The sequence below is a fragment of the Mus musculus genome, chromosome 2 (assembly GCF_000001635.26).
Source record: "Mus musculus strain C57BL/6J chromosome 2, GRCm38.p6 C57BL/6J".
In the NCBI taxonomy this organism is placed as follows: domain Eukaryota; kingdom Metazoa; phylum Chordata; class Mammalia; order Rodentia; family Muridae; genus Mus; species Mus musculus.
This window is the reverse complement of record NC_000068.7, coordinates 13,203,221-13,220,534: the sequence shown is the minus strand read 5'-3', so window position 1 is coordinate 13,220,534 and position 17,314 is coordinate 13,203,221. Positions and strand designations below refer to the sequence as shown.

The window sequence follows — 17,314 nt, the reverse complement described above, 5'->3', positions numbered from 1 at the left end:
TTCTCTTAGATTTTTATATATGTATATACATGTATGTATGTATGTAATTTGATTCTCTGATGTCATGATAAGATGCTAGCAAAAAACAACTTTGGGGAAAAAAGGATTTGGCCCACAAGTTATAGTTGATCATCAGAGGAAGCCAAAGCAAGATGTCAAGGCAGGAACTGAAGCAGAAAGAACGGGGAAAACCTGCCTACTTGCTCACTTCCTCTGATATATTTGGTTCCCACCAGTGTCTGAACCTTCTTATACCACTGAGCAATAGGAAAGCCCTGCCCCCAGACATGCTTATAGGTCAGTCTGATAGAAGCCATTCTTCACTTGGGATTCCCTTTTCCCAGGCGTTTTTAGTTGGCAACTAACATTAGCCATCCCACATACATGCTCACACATGCACACATATAAATGTGCATATCATAACTTTTATGATAGTGTGTCAGTCCTGGGTGTTACTTTCACAGTGTTACACTTTCAGCCTCCAGAAGTTTATTGCCTCCCAAACCTGAAACAACTCATTTGCCTCTCCCTGCCCCAGGCCCTGGCAATCAGCATTCTAACTAGAGATCATTCTGATCATTAGTACATGGGTATTGAACAGGAAGTTGATTCCCCTCCCATTACAATGAACGGATGAAATAAAGCAAATATCCCAAATGCATGTTTTGAATCAGTTTCTCTTTAGACAGACAGGTATTTCAAGTATGGAGCGGGCTATTTGAGTTTTTCTGTAGGAAGAAGTAATAACTAAAAATTTCCATACATTTCATGAGCACAGGTTGTCAGAGTAGAACTATTAAACTATTAGTACTATATGATTGCAGAGTAAAGTGATGTTTGCTAGAGGCAGGTGGTGGAGATCAGGGAGTTAAGAAATTGTTAAAGGCCCAAGAATTTCAGTTATTCAGGAGTAAGTTCAAAAGATTATTATATACCACAGTGACTAGCATTAACAATATTCACTGTATTTGAAAATCACTCAGAGCAAACTTTATATGCCTCAGTACAGCGGAACGCCAGGGCCAAGAAGTGGGAGTGGGTGGGTAGGTATGGGGGACTTTTGGGATAGCATTGGAAATGTAAATGAAGAAAATACCTAATAAAAAATTTTTAAAAAATCACTCAGAGAGTAGATTTGTGTGTATTTGCATTTCTAGTGTATTTTCAGCAGCACACACACACACACACACACACACACACACACACACACGGGTGGCAATTTCTTCTTGTTTGTTAAATTATATGAACACAATGAAAAATCAAGTACCATTCAGTGAACGCAGAACCATAATGTGCTTTTGGACTCTGATCCTGCTGAACTGGGCTTACACTGTCAGGTTCCCGTGTTCTGCGTACGTATGTGCTTTTTAAAAGGTGGCTTGTCCCTTGTGTCTCCCCACACTGCAGCATGAATAGGTTGAACACGCTGCCTCGAGGATTCGGCTCCCTCCCGGCTCTGGAGGTCCTGGACTTAACTTACAACAACCTGAATGAACATTCTCTTCCGGGAAACTTCTTCTACCTCAGTGAGAAACTTTTAATTCTGTAAATCTCTTTAACATGGTACTTTGGTCCTAATAGTAAAAATTTATTTGCCAGTGCTGAAACTCGTAAGAGAAATTATTGGGCATATATATTTTTTCACTACAGAGTCCTTTTGAATATTCCTTCACCGCTCAGCAGTATTTATATTTGATGTATAGCTGGCTGACACCATTGGGCAGGAGTGGGCTTAGCAATGTGACATTAACTTTCCAGGAGAGATGTTAGTACCTTATCTCACATTTAGCTGAGAATCTTGACTTCTGCTTAAAGAGTGTGAACAAAAAATAAAATAATAATGTTTTCCCCCAGTTGCTATTAATTCCCTGAAATACACTGCTAAAGATACTCTAGAAAATTATTTGTTAAAATCTACACATTATTAAATTGCTAACAATTGTTGAAAAACCGAGCTCAGATCCTTATTTAAGTTTTTGAAGAATTCTTGTACGGACTGATTTAGTCTAGTAGATAACCATTATGGAATCATTAATTGCGGATGGCCAAATGTTTGTCTTTTCATAAGTTTCTTGCTGTAGATACATTTAAAAATCAGCATGACTGGTTTTCTAGAAACTAATGAAATACTTAGGGAAGGGCTGTGTGTTTTAAGTTAGCGTTCTGCATCTGTGAGTAGTGACTTCTGTGTCATGCGGAGACTCTGTTGACAATGTTCTGTGTTCCTGTTTCTGTTCCTCATTTACTTTTGAGTCAGGGTCTCATTCTACGGAGTTGTCTGGCCTCAGCCTCAGTGTGGACACTAGTCTGGTCTCACACTATGGTGATTGCCCTTGCCTTAACCTCTTGTCATGATGCCCACACTAGAAAATCTGCTCCTTTTGAACCGGCCTCTACCAGACATTCTGAAGCACGTGAAACCAATTATAAATTATCTTCTTGGATCTCAGAGGAAATTATCTTTGTTACACATGTTAACATTCAGTTCTGTCAACCTTACCCATGTTAGAATGGAGGTGGATTGCTGTTAAGCCATTATTTTAAAGTACATCTAATTAAGCATGCTTTGTTGTTGTTATTCTTGTTGACTGCTATTTGAGGATTTTATCCTCCAGTGGCTGTGATCACACCATCGTTGTATAATCTGTTCACGGCGTGACTTTTGGCATTCTACTTGCTTCGGGCTTCAATCTCTTCAATCCATGCCATTCATTCAACCCCCTTGTCTTCATATTGTTTCATCATTGAAGCTAACAGTGAGTGATCTGATTAGGGGATCAATAAATCGAGATGATGACACCTATCACCAGAAGGCCCTTCATCTACGTATTTATTCTTAACACTGATCTGTTTGTTTAAGAAAGTGCGAGTCTGAAGTAGTAGATCCTGCTTGATGCAAGAGCTCCCTTGCTCTGGATTCTGACGTGGGTGGCACAGCAGTCCTTTCTCTGGAGATGTTAATGGTATAATCAACGTGATCCGGTGTAGGAGAGAAAAATCGCTACCTTTTCTGAAAGCTTTGAAACTGTGCCGAACTCTTCCTGTCAGTCTTCTCAGATACAGATGTTTCCTGGATGTCCCAGTGCCACAATCAACCAGTAAATCTAGGTCCGACCTGCTTGTTATTATAGTGAGCCCTAGGCATGCCACTGTCTTTTCACCAAGCCGGGGTTATTAATCAAAGCCAGCTCCCTTGTATTGATCAGACCTCAAACGGTTGGATTCCATGCCACCCTGCTTATATATTGCTGTTTAATTTGCAGCCACCCTGCGTGCACTCTATCTAAGCGACAACGATTTTGAAATCCTGCCTCCAGATATTGGGAAGCTCACAAAGTTGCAGATAGTAAGTAATTTATCTAAATTCTTAGAAAATCAATTCACTCCCGCAGCCCTTGTAGGAGTGGAATGGAGTCAATTTGAGCAGGAGTAAGGTTTGTTTTGTAGGAATGAACCAGAGCTCCAGCTTCTTTCTTGTTTAGCCACAGACACTTTGAAGTGAATTGAAAAGATCACGCCCTGAAGGAAGAGAGGGCTTCTGGCGAGGGTGTGTTTCTGTTGAGCACCTCTTTGTGAATGATTCTGTTGAGCACCTCTTTGTGAATGATTGTTTTGACAGCTCCCTGTTTTTTGTATTTTTTGTATTTTAGCTCAGCCTCAGGGATAATGACCTGATCTCACTGCCTAAGGAAATCGGGGAGCTGACCCAGCTGAAGGAGCTCCACATTCAGGGGAACCGCCTGACCGTTCTGCCTCCAGAGCTTGGTAAGGTTGCTTGTCCAGTCTCAGTGCTGAGTTCAATGAAGAGTTATCCCAGCGTTGCAACCCTGATCATCCTCTCTCCTCTCCTGGGCACTCACTCTCTCATCACCCAGGCATCCAATTCTAATCAAATTAAGGACATTTGTTATTGATATTATGAGTTGACGTTCTGTAATACAGCTAGTTATAGGGGGCAGCATCTCAGAAATTGCTGTCCAGGGATTGCCTAGAACATGGTGGTATAATCAGAGGGGCTTGGGGTTAGAGCTTCCTTTAGAGTACTTGTGTGTGAGCTGAGTAAGCTTTCTGGATCTTGCTACATTAGTAATACCTTTTTATCAAATCAATACTCTTATTATCTGTTAGTTATCCCCCTCCCCCCCAGAAAATTTCACCTACTTGATAAACCGTATTAATTACAGCTACTTGAAACTTTGCCTTTCCCAATGGTGGTTTTGGTTCTGCCCTGATGTCATCTCCAGTGAGAATTGTTAAATGTACACTTATTGGTAACTCCTTGGGCCTGTTCTTGGTAGCTAAATTTCAAGTCCCTGTGTGGTCCAGGGTAGGTGTCTGGCTTCTCTCTCTCATGACCTCTGAACCCACAGCTTCAGCCCACTGCTGAATTGGTACTGACCTTCTGCAACAAGTTCATAGGTGGCATGCGCTTAGAATGCCAGCTCGTGGGAAGTGGAGGTAGGCCAACCACGAGCCACCTTGGGTCACACAGTGAGACTCTTTAAACAGAAACAATAAAGCCACAAAGTTCACTGACTTGTCATTTCTTCTATCCTTTGATAGAGCCACCTGGCTTTCTTGAACTGATACAATTTCTTGATTATTTGGTTCTCCACATCAATATAGCACATTGAAAACAACAACACTCTGACTCACACTTGGACAAAAATCATTCTACACAGAGGACCCGGTGCTTTTCAAAGGCCAGCCGTTACAAATGAGGATATAAGATGACATGAGAGAAAGAACATTTTCACATCTGTCCCCCGCTTTCTCCCCATGCTTGGCAGAAGGCATCAAGTCAAACAAAACCTACTGACTGACTTAAGGAGGTGACAACCTTGGATACAAAGGTGGTAGGAAGGTTGCAGGCACAGTTTGAGTTCTGTCTAGTGTCCAGCACCAGCCACAAGTCAGCAGTTTCCCTGCCATGTGTGACTCCTGGTTCCCACACAGGAAACTCTACTTCTGAAGCCAAGTGCTGTATAACAGGTAAGCAGGTTCCTGGAGAAGTGGCCTGGTAGTTAGAGCATTACTGCTCTCCCAGCGGACTCAAGTTGGTAACCTGCATCAGGGCTAAGGGGTAACTTAGCACCTTTCTTCACAGAAAGAACAGAGCATAGGGAGCCCCCTAAATCTTGTTGTTGTTGTTGTTGATGATGATGTTGCTGTATGTAGTACAGACTTGTAAACCTACTAGTTGAGATGCTGAAATAGGGCTGTCCCAGGTTCAAGGCCAGCCTGGGCTTAGTGGACCCTGTCTAGGGTCTTATCACATGCTGTTTAGTGAAAACTTTCTAAGATGGAAAATCTCGCCTAAGGAAAGACTTGGGGAAGTAATTGTTAACCATGGATTTTAGCATTAGCAATACTTGGCGACTTTTTACAGAACATAAATAACCCACCTCCTCCTACGTTATTGAATCAAAACTCCATGTGTGAGACAGAGCCTTGTGTAACAGGATGAAGCTCGCTCAGCGCTTCTGACGTGTGTCTTTGGCTAGTGTGATTAGTAAAACTGGAAGAAGTAAATATGCATTTGGTTGTCACTTTGACTTTTTTTTCAATTCTTCAAGCAATGTGGTAATATAAAGTATTGGCTAGGCAATTTTTTTATTGGATAATTTCTTAGAAATGTGCCCAAAACCAGAATAGACTAATCTATGTATTTTAAAACTTTATTCTTTTTTTATTTGATGTAAATATTCTATGTCATCAGTTTTCTTTGATATTTTCTTTAAGCTATCCAATAGCAACTTGTGCAATTTTTAAATTTAATTTAATTTAATTTTTTTAGGAATAGAATTTAAAAAAAATACCAAAAACCTTTTTCCATGATGCTGCTTTTACAAGCTCATACCTAGACAATGTCAGTGTCCACGTCTGCCTGGTAGTCTTTTTCTACTTTGAAGTGAATACGTTAATTTGAAATATACAGGAAAGTCTTGGAAGTCTTAGTTAATAATCCAAAATAAAGGTGAAGACTCTAAATTACCTTTTTTGAGCATTACCTAGTTTTGGTTATTTTAAAAGCCAAGGGTGGCATGCTAGCTGGTAATATAATAACAGCTAGTAAGGCCTTGGATGCTAGGTTACTATGATAAGTACTTTTCCATGCAGTCTCTCATGCAGTCATGATAGTGGTGAACAAACCTTTGGTGGAGGGGTGACATATCCCTAAGGACTCAGCTCTGGAGTCACAGTGGCTGTACTTGAGCCTGTCATTCTCTCCTCCTGACCCTCTTTCCTGAACACTGTGATGGACAGTGGTCAGGAAAGTAGACACTCACCCATCTGTCAGGAAGAAGAGTCCTAGACATGTACTTCTGATTTGGAACCAAAGGATAGCACCCCTTCAAGATGGTGAGAAGGAAGGGTGAGACAGAGAGACAGACCAGTTGCATGGCTGGACTCTGAGTTGCTTTGCTGGTCCATGAGTGAGGCTGCAATACTATGCAAAATGTGCCAGAGATGGGCTTTGCAAAATGAGTTACTAAGCGAGCACCACAGTAGGAATGGCTTCTATTTGTGCGCATGACCATCCGAACCAAGCCCCTCCTCTCATTCAGCTCATCCTCTGTCTCCGTGGTATCTTCAGGGTGTATTTTCAAGTTGTATCTATCTATCTATCTATCTATCTATCTATCTATCTATCTATCTATCTATCTATTTATTTACATATTGGAATAAGCAAGTGCTCCTAAGATTTTGTGAAAATTCTTTCAAGTAAACCCAGAGTTGGTAATTTGAAACCTCATTGGTGAGAGAATTTCAGCCAAACAAAGGAATCTGGATGAGTTCTGACTTGTCTGATCCAAGGATGTGAAGGAACGCAGCGAAATAAAAGTCAGAGGCTTGCTTGGAATTCTTTGGCTCTTCTTTTCCTTGTATATGTTACTCAGACCATATTTCTGGTATAAAGTACTTGCTTCCGTGTCAGTCTGTGCACCTTGTAATGGTTTGAATGAGCAGCATCACCCCAGGCTCCTGGGAACACTTGGTTCCCAGTTCTGGGTACCATTTCAAGGTGTGTGGCCTTTATGGGGCTGAGCCTGGTTGGCAAAACTATGCCACCGAGGCGAGGGGTGTCTTTGAAGATTTCAGCCACTCTTCTAATGCAGCCTTCTCTCTTTCTTAGCCTACCACCATACTATTGTCATTGCCATGGTGGTGGGTTGAGATCACTTTGAAACCAGGTGCCAAGATAAGCCTTTTCTCCCTTAAGTTGTTTCTGTCAAGTCCTTTCTCTGTATGATGCAAAAGTAACTAATATGGGATGGATCGCCATGTGGGGCAGTCTCTGGATGGTCCTTCCTTCAGTCTCTGCTCTACACTTTGTCTCTGTAACTCCTTCCATGGATATTTTGTTCCCCCTTCTAAGAAGGATCAAAGAATCCGCACTTTGGTCTTCATTCTTCTTGAGTTTCATGTGGTTTGTGAATTGTATCTTGGGTATTCTGAGCTTCTGGGATAATATCCACTTATCAGTGAGTGCACATCATGTGTATTCTTTTGTGATTGGGTTACCTCACTCAGGATGATATCTTCCAGATCCATCCATTTGCCTAAGAATTTCATAAATCCATTGTTTTTAATAGCTGAGTAGTACTCCATTGTGTAAATGTACCACATTTTCTGTATCTGTTCTCTGTTGAAGGACATCTGGGTTCTTTCCAGCTTCTGGCTATTATAAGTAAGGCTGCTATGAACATAGTGGAGCATGTGTCCTTATTACATGTTGGAGTATCTTTTGGGTATATGCTCAGGAGTGGCTGGGTCCTCAGGTCCAATTTTCTGAGAAACCACCAAACTGATTTCCAGAGTGGTTGTACCAGCTTGCAATCCCACCAGAAATGGAGGAGTGTTCCTCTTTCTCCACATCCTCACCAGCATCTGCTGTCACCTGAGTTTTTTATCTTAACCATATACAATCACTAAACCCAGACACTATTGTGGATGCCAACAAGTGCTTGCTGACAGGAGCCTGTTATAGCTGTCTTCTGAGAGGCTCTGCCAGTGCCTGACAAATACAGAAGTGGATGCTCATAGCCATCCACTGGACTGAACACAAGATGGAGCCAGAGAAAGGACCCAGGAGCTGAAGGGGTTTACACCTCCAGAGGAGGAACAACAATATGAACCAACCAGTACCCCCAGAACTCCTGGACACGAAAACACCAACCAAAGAGTGCGCATGGTGGGACTCATGGCTCCAGCTGCATATGTAGCAGAGGATGACCTAGTCGGTCATCAATGGGAGGAGAGGCCTTTGGTCCTATAAAGGCTCTATGCCCTAGTATAGGGGAATTCCAGGGCCAGGAAGTGGGAGTGGGTGGGTTGGTGAGCAGGGGGAGAGGACAAGGAATGGGGGTTTTTGGAAGGGAAACCAGGAAGAGGGATAAAATTTGAAATGTAAATAAAGAAAATATCTAATAAAAAATAATTAATAGTTGTCTCTAGAGTGCTAGATATAAATTGGGTTACCTGCTAATTTATTTATTTATTTATTTATTTATTTATTCATTCATTCATTCATTCATTCAGCAATTACTAATTTTCTTCTTTAGCCCCCCCCCCCTTTCATTTCAAGGGACTTGCTTTCCCAAGAAGGAGAATTCACTTATTCAACAAGTATTTATTAAGCCCATATTTTGTATATTTGCTAGGGATTATAAGCAGAGACATATCATATGGAGCTGTTGTTCTAGTGGGGATACAGAAAAAGGCAGGTGGGAAGAAAGGGAAAGAGACCAACAGACAACAGACAAAGACAGAAAGCTAGCTAGGTCGGTAAAGAGGATATATCCTATGGTGTTAAAAATGAAGCCTGAGTAAAGTGCTGAGAAAGGGAAGAAGTAGTCTGAGAACTCTCACTTATTGCACATTTAATTCAAACCTTAAAGATGAGAGGTGCTTTCTTTTTTGGGTTTCCAGAATATCCTGAAGACCAGCTGAGACACTTAACCTTGTAGACTAAACAACTACTAGATTCTTGGATATTCCATAGGTAGATAGCCATGGTTGGCCTTAGCTGGACCACAGCCTGTAATTCTAATTAATCATTTTTATATAGAGATTTGTTCTGTCAGTTCTTTTCCTCAAGAGTGCCCAATTAATACAGATTTTAGTACCAAAAATAGTTCTAAAGCAACAGAAGAATATGGATAAATTTTTTAAGTATCTGGAATGTGCCTTTCAATTTGATGACACCTACAGTTACTGAAGCCTCTTCCAGAAGCTTGGTGACTATTCATAGCCCATTGGGTAAACTATTTTCCAAACTTATGTAGACAAATGCCTTTGGGATTGAAGTCAAGGAGGGAGACACTGTAGGTGACAGTAGTTTGCCTCACTTAACCTTGCTGTCTCCACGTTGGTGACCTTGAAGGAAAGCTACCTGAGTATCACTTGCCAAATCCGACTAAGACTAACAGTGACTCTTTTCTGTCTCTAGTATTTTCTCTAGTTCACCAGAATCATTGCCCAAGCTGACTTCATTGTTTAATTGTCCCTGGTCAAATGAAAATGAAGAGATTATGTAAGATGCAGTATTTTTTTTTAATTTAATTTTTCATTAAAAATTCTATTTTATTTTCTTAGGTTTAATTTAATATTTTTGGAGACCAGGCCTCAGGGTAGCTTAGGTCTCACATCTGCTTTGGTACTGATTAAAAAGTAATTTTTAATATCATTAAAAATAATTATCCTGTTATTTACTAGATACTTAGATGGTTTCAGATATTTAGTTCATCGAATGCTAGCAGTCAGAGGTTGGTCTAGATGGTAGTTAAAGCTGTATAATAGGCACCCGTCATTCATTCAAACTCTACTGTAGAAAAGTCCAAGCATGTCCCTTGAGGCCTTAATGAATTCATGTTAGTTTTTCTGTCCTGCCTGGTATATTCATGCCACCGTTGCCTACGGATACTTGAGTTGGACAATCTTCCTGTTCGTAACTCTCTGACTTGGGCTCTATTCCTCCACACAAAGGAGGTCAGTGGTGGCTCCTGGCAAACACTCACCCATGGGGGCTTAATAAAGTGACCCTCCATATTCTCCTTAGCATTAATTTATTCTGTTTCTTTTCTCTATGCCCATTAGAAGAGGTAAATTGTGATTCTGGCCTTGATGCCCCTGTAGGAAGCCTGCAAACAGACAAACAAATCACTAAACGTATATATGTTCTTGAGGAGCCTGACAGAGGGAATTTGGGAAGACATAGTTTTATAGTTTGAATCTGAAATGTCCCCAGAGGCTTATGTGTTAAGCGTTTATTCTCTAGAAGGTTGGTGCTATATTGAAACGCTGTGGAACCTTTAAGAGGTTCGTAGAAGTTTGACCCTGGGGGCTGCCACTTGTAGTCCCTGATTGTGGCATCTCTGCTTCCTAATCCCCTCTCCCACCATGAACTTCATCCTGTCTTCACAATCATGATGGGCAGAGAACTTCCAGAAGTGTGAGCCAAAGAATCTTCGCTCTTATAAGTTTTTGCTGTGAGATCTTTGTCACAGTGACGTAAAAGTAGCTGATACGCCTAGGTAAGTGGGTGGAAGTTTCCTGAGGTGAGCCAGGGAGAAGAGAGAGGAAGAGAGACAAGAAGAGAGAGCCAAGAGCACCTGTCTTTGTTGACACTGTATCTGTATTAAATAGTTTCTTATTTAAAATTATTTTATTCTCTGTCTTGCTCTAGCGAATACATAAAACAATATAAGAAAAGAAAACCAATATTTAGTATATAAACGTGCCTACTCAATATTTTTTATAAGTATCATTTTACTCGAACTCTAACAACCTGGAGAAATTGGGGTCCTTCTCCCCAATTAGTGAGTGAGTAACAGAAAGTTCAAAGAGATTAATGACATGCCAAGGATGCATGGGAGCTGTTATGATTGACTCTGAAATGCCCCCCCCCGCCCCCCGCCAGACTCAGGTACTTGGTCCCTGGCTGATGGCATTGTTTGGGGAGTCTGTAGACATGAGCTGGTGAAATTGGGTCACTAAGAACAGGCATTGAAGTTCATGCCCACTTTTGGCTCTAGCATGTTCTTTTTGTTTTCTGATCAACCATGATGTCAGAAGCAGCAGCCACAGTTTCCTGCTACTAAAGACATCACAGCTTCTGCTACTATGGCCTCACATCCATGTTAGATTGTGTCATTCAAACCTGTGAGCCCAATTAAATCTCTCTCGTCTCCTCAGTTGTTTCAGTCAAGCATTTTGTCCTAGTCATAAGAAAAGTAAGCTTACACCGGGGTCAGACTGGGCCTTGGAGTGGAAGTCAGGCCACTGTGTGTGGTAAGTTCTCCACGTTGAGAACAATAGGATGCTGGGCTGTTAACCACTTTGTTTCATGCCTTTTTAAAGACAAAATAACATATAGATTGGCCTATATAAAGAAAATCTTATTTTAAAAAGCTGTATATATTAATGAAGATACATACTGTAACAGACCTACTGTTAAGACTATGGAATGGCACATGGTTTGCTGTGGCTGAAGAGATAGATACACCAAGTGGCAAAGGCTCATTCATTTTCTATCTTTTTTTTTCAAATTTGTTAGCTGTGTGTGTGTGTGTGTGTGTGTGTGTGTGTGTGTGTGTGTGTATCTTTGTATGTGTGCGTGCACATAGTGAAGGTTCCAGAAGAGGGCATCAGATCTCCCCTGGAGATGGAGTTACAGACAGGTTTAGCTCCACAAGCAGGTGCTGGGAACTGAACTGAGTCCTCCACAAGAGCAACACGTGTTTGGAAAGATTGAGCAATCTTTCCTGCCCCTGCAAAGTTTCTTTCTACCAAAAGCCACGTTACTTGTCTATGTACAAAATTGGTTACTCACATCTTAAGGCTGTTTTTAAACTTAATAGAATTACGTATTACCGTAGTTTTTTTTTTTGCCCAAATATCTCTATTTGCAAAATTGCCTCCTAAAGTCCGTCTCAGTTGTGGTTTTTCTGAAGGAAGAGCTCGGTGCAGTCTCTGTAAGGGGACCCTAAAAGGGATTTTCATTTACTCCAAATTACATTGACATCGTTTATGTTCAAAGGATCTGATTTTTAGTTCAGATCTCTTGATTTCAAAACTAAGTGTTCCTTCTGGTAATTTATAAACATGTTGATATTGAGCCAGTGAGGAGGTATAATATCCCATTAGATGACAGATTGTAATGATCCCAAACATGTTCCCTAATTTTATGTGGAAAAAAAGGAAAGTGAAAAGAATACAAAATTTTTGCCAAACTTTAAATTTTGACTTAGCACTGCTGGCTGGCTTTTTCATGATATTCCTGTGGTAATCTATTTTTCACCAGACTTCACAAAAAAGGGCCATGTTTCACATCTTTTGATTCTCCATGGCCTTTAGTTGATCATCAAAAACGACCCCCTCTCAAGCCTCCTCCATGATATTTTTTAACAAGTCCCGCTTTACATATTCTTTTCCAGTGAATCATTGGCCCCAGAAAATGCTTTAAGCATGGATTTTTAAACTTGCTAAGTGAGCCGCATTTCTACCTGATGAGTTACTGTCGTAAAGGGGGTGGGAAGCTGTGTCATATCAAACCTTTTCGTTGTGCAGTGTAAATTTCCGGAGGCACATCAGGTTCAGGGTGATTGAACACGTGCATCAATCTGTGTTAGCACCAGCTGGCAAAGCATGCCACTGTTTGCAGTGGGCATCCTTTGATTTAATGGGACACTAAATGTGTTCTTGCCCTGAGAGAAATGCCGGCAGTAACCAAGCTCCAAGATTTAATTTTTGTTATTCCACGGGCATGTCTGTAAATACAGTTCTCATCACCTGAATACATATATTTTGTAGTTATATGGCATCTCTCTCCAGAGCATCTCTTGAGCAATGCTATGCTCAGTCTGACCTCGGGTAATATTACAAATGTGAGTGTGAACACTTTGGAGTAGACCGGGGATGGGTTTCCTTTATATTGCTTACCCCAGGGATCTAGTGACAAAGCTGCAACTACACTTTTTCATAAGTCGTTACAGATCAAGTTTCAAGACTATGTTCCTTTAGGCCGTTCTGGAACTGTTCATGTGTTCTAGTTTCCTGCAATGACTAGTCTGCGATCAGAGCATCTAAATATGCCATGTGAACTTAAGTCAGTTTGAAGGCCCTGGACTTCAATGCTAAGAAGCTAGTCTGAGCTTATACTAGGCCTCAGTTACCACCCCATTGGATGGCCATATTCAGTTTTCTTTTTTATACTAGTTTCTCTGGGGGATGTGTTCTTATGTCTGCTGGTTTGGAGAACAATAGTAAATGAAGCAATTTCTCTCCACTGATAACAATAATCGCTGAAAGAAGGAAGTAATGAAGCAAATGGTCAAAGTTTGCAAAATAGAAATGGCTAGTAATGTCTCTTTTTGCATAACCATAGGCTCCCTGTTACCCACCTGTCTGGTTTACCTTTATGTCTTACCTGGCTTCCTGAATCTAAAAGTCTGAAATCTGACACTCACTAGAAGCCAGTAGAACTCCCTCCTTGGAAAATTCCTCTTCTGACCTCTTGTGGCAGGTTGAAGTCCAAATACAGATACCATAACACTACTGTATAGAATTGGCTTCCGACTTTGTCTGCAGTGGCTACGGGATTCAGGCTTTGTCTGCTGTGGCTACAGATATAAACAAATTGATAATTTAGATTTGGGCCCATCCCTATGATATCTCATTATGCAAATGCAAATATTCCAAAATCTGAAACAAATGTAAAATCTCAAACTCCCCTGGACCCAGGCATTTCAGATAAGGGCTACTCAGCCTCAGACAGCCTCCTCTGCGCAGTCATAGCCTCACTCTTTCCTGTCAGTTGTCCAGTGAGGAGGTGCTCTTGTATAACCACAAATGGAATGCCGTTGCCTCCCTAACTAGAATCTCTGGGTGCATGCTGGGAAGGGGTGTGCAGGTACTCTTGCCTTGCACCAATGAACAGCTCTTACCTGGAGAAAGCGTCTTCTCCACCAGCCTGCATGGCCACACCCCGTGCTGTGAGAGCCAGCTGAAGGGTGGGAGGAGTCTGCGAAGTCTCTCTCTGTGCGGGCATGGCTTCTCTGCTTCTGTAGCAGTGCTGTGTGGCCCGTGTGTTTACAGTTTTACTCTCCGGTTCTCTGAAGACTCTCTATTTCTCTATTTCTCCTACTGTCTGATGGTAAATTGGGTGTCTCAGAAACCTTATGTGCACCTCTTATGCTGATGTGCACCTTTTAAATCAATGCTGTCTGTGTTGGCTTGGTATAGTTGGGATTTGCATCTCTGCTCTTGCTCCTACCACCTTGGATTGGTTCAGAAGGGACTTTAGTAGCGATTTAGTTCTTTCAGAGAACTAGCTTTGTAGTTGGGGTTTCTTTACCCGTGTTTGACTTCTTACTAAGCTCCCTTCCCCTCCACTTACTTTCCTACCAGTTTGATTTATTTGTTTGTTTGTTGTTTTTAGCTTTGGGTGAGAAGTTAGCTTTCTCTTTCAATGCCTCTTCTAAAATAAGCACTTAGATATATACAGGTTCCCTTACTACTATATTAGCCTTATGCCACATATTCAGTATTTGCCATATTTTCCTGCTTAAAATAGTTTCTAATTACCCTTCTGATTACATTTTAGTTATTTCAAATTTGAGAATTTTGGCTCTCTAAAACTTGGCCATTAGTGTTTCTATTACTGATTTCAGACTTACAGTGCTGCAGATTTTCTAGCCATCATCCTTTTAACACTTAAAAGTGTGTTGATTGGGAGGTGAGGATATGGCTCATTGGTTAAGAGCTCTGACTTCTCTTCCAGAGGACCTGGGTTCATCTCCCAGCACCCATATAGCAACTGTCTACAACTCTAGTTCCAGGGAATCCAAGAGCCTTACACTTGCCCTACAAATCACCAATGTACATACAATAAAATTTAAAAATAATAATAATAAGTAAAAATGTATTGACTGATTTGCTTTATGGTCTATTACATAGAAGGCAATGTGTATGTATGTCCATCTGTTTCTAATTAAATTAATTAATTTATTAGGCAGGGTCATATGTAGTCCAGGCTACTCTCAAACTTCCTATGTAGCCAAGGATGTTTGGACTTTGATCTTCCTGCTTCCTTCTCTCTTTCTCTGGGCTGATAGAACTGCACTACCACACCTAGTGTATGCAATGCCTGGGGATTGACCCCAGGACTTCCAGCATGCCTAGCAAGCACCCTATGGACCAAGCTCCATCTCTAGCCCTGAACACTGTGTCCCTGAGAACATGGACTCTACTATCTTCCCTTGCAGACGGTTAAGCTGAATTCCAGCTAGGAGTTTTGTTATTTGGAAGCCACTTCATTCTTTGAAGGTGTTTTTAATGCTTGATCAGGATGCAGGCATACTAGGGACCAGGTTACAGCAGCTCATCAGATTTCCTCTGGATGGCCTTGTTTACAGTGAAGTCTCTGCATTCAGGATGCTCTGGGCCTAGTTCTTGATTCTCTGCCAACTCCAATTCAGTTCAGTTACATCTATCTGGAGTTGTTCACGCCTGGGGCTTTTTGTTTTGAGTTGAGGACACTTGTACTAGCTGTTGACATTGTTGAGTCAGTGATTCCTGGAAATCCTTCTGTGGCTGTTTTGTTTTGTTATGTGTGCCCCCCCCCCCCCGTTTTCCTAGCTCCTTTCTTCTTCTTGCTGCCTTGCTTCCTTTGTAGACACATTGTGAGATCTGTCCTTTCAACTCTGTGTTGTCTGATCTCTCACTTCAGGCCTAACTGCCTAGAAATGCCTGAGGGAGAAAACAAGGAAGAGTATGGGATTTCCCTAACACATTTCCTCTTTTTGTGGGTCTAGTCCTGAACTGCATCTTTCCTGATACCTAGAAGCACTCACAGCGCTATTGTCTCATCGAGCCTGGATGCAGTTATTTGGATTGATTTTAATACCTGCGCATGTGGAGAACAATAACCTAATGTGTTTTTCTTACTGTTTGACACAGCTTCAAGAAGGAATTCTTTCAGCCGTCCATTCACTGAGAGTGTTTCTTAGCAGACATAGATGGGTCCATCGCTAAGCATGTTTTAAGTGTATCTTGGGTACCATTTCCCTGTCATGTTTTAACTCCTCAGGTTAATCTCTTAGTCTTGATTGCCTTTTATGTCATTGCATATCTAAGACTGTGTTAGTTTCCTAAGTAGTGTTGGGCTACAACATAGGTGGCTCAAATAACAGAAATTGATCTCTCTCCTCATCGTGAAGGCTGGAGGTCTGATACCAAGGACTGGATCTTTCTGAGTGTTGGAATTGTTGAAGGGTCTGTTCCATACGTCTTTCCTTCACCCATGGAAGACTGTTCCCTCTTTGTCTTCCTCATCCTATGTCTTCACACACTTTTCTATATGTATCTAAATCTCTTTCTCTCCTCTGGATACCATAGAGATTGGATTAATGTCCAATCACAGGACATCATTGTTAGTGAATCACCTCAATGATGTCCCTGTTTGTGAAGACAGCCACTTTCTGAGATACTGGGCCTTACATAAATTGTGGGGAGAGGATCTAACCGGTTCTCCCATGTCTGTAACAGTACCTGATGTCCTTTGATGTAATCTCATTGTTTAGTCCCTTTAATTATTACAGCTACTGCTATATTGTAAGGCATTATTGTAACTTGTCAGAAGATGTTGATTCTGTTGAGAAACCCATGAAACTAGGGTTACATTTCCACCTAGGAAGCTTTATATATAAATTGGAAACTATTAAGGTACTCTGTAATTACCCATGGAGTCTTCAGTATAACATTTGTCCCCTAAACAGTCCTGTGTTAACTTTTTATTTTAGGTTTGTTTAGCCAACTGTTGGCTTACTGCTCCGCTTGTAAGTCTCTCATGTTTCCTATGGATTCATATGCAGTATGCAAATGAAGATTAAGTAATAGAAGCCCCATACATAAACTCATTGTACTGAGGGGAGAGCCACAGAAAGGAAACTACATCACTCACTTGACCCCTTCTCTTTCAAACCCAGTTCACAGGGTAAAGTAGAAGATGGTCATACATTACGCTTTCAAAAGAAGTTGGCTTTTCCTCTTGCATTTAAAAGGTTATGTGCTACACAGTGAGGCAAATAAATCACAATTCACTACAACAACCGGTGGCCGTCAGTTATATAAATTGCTGTTGAAACACGAAATCTGTCACTGAGTATGTTCTGGCCATTTAGCAATTGAAACAGTGTTAACCGAGCCTGCTGAGTGGAAACCACAGAAGCAATTGTAGTGGCGCATGCAATTAGCAAGATCAGTGGTCAGTGTTAGAGGTTCACTGCTTGGTCATTTCAGTTGACTGACT

The 17,314-nt window shown here is 41.2% G+C and overlaps 1 protein-coding gene across 2 annotated transcripts in view; it reads left to right on the top strand.

Annotated features, from left to right (window-relative positions):
- Rsu1 (Ras suppressor protein 1) overlaps nt 1-17,314 on the top strand; it is a 194,472-nt gene that overhangs the window by 50,904 nt on the left and 126,254 nt on the right. For both annotated transcript variants that reach the window (XM_006497405.4, NM_009105.4), the window contains 3 exons: nt 1,408-1,526; nt 3,264-3,346; nt 3,651-3,765. In XM_006497405.4, coding sequence (XP_006497468.1) covers nt 1,408-1,526; nt 3,264-3,346; nt 3,651-3,765 — 317 coding nt within the window. The remainder of the gene's footprint in view (nt 1-1,407; nt 1,527-3,263; nt 3,347-3,650; nt 3,766-17,314) is intronic.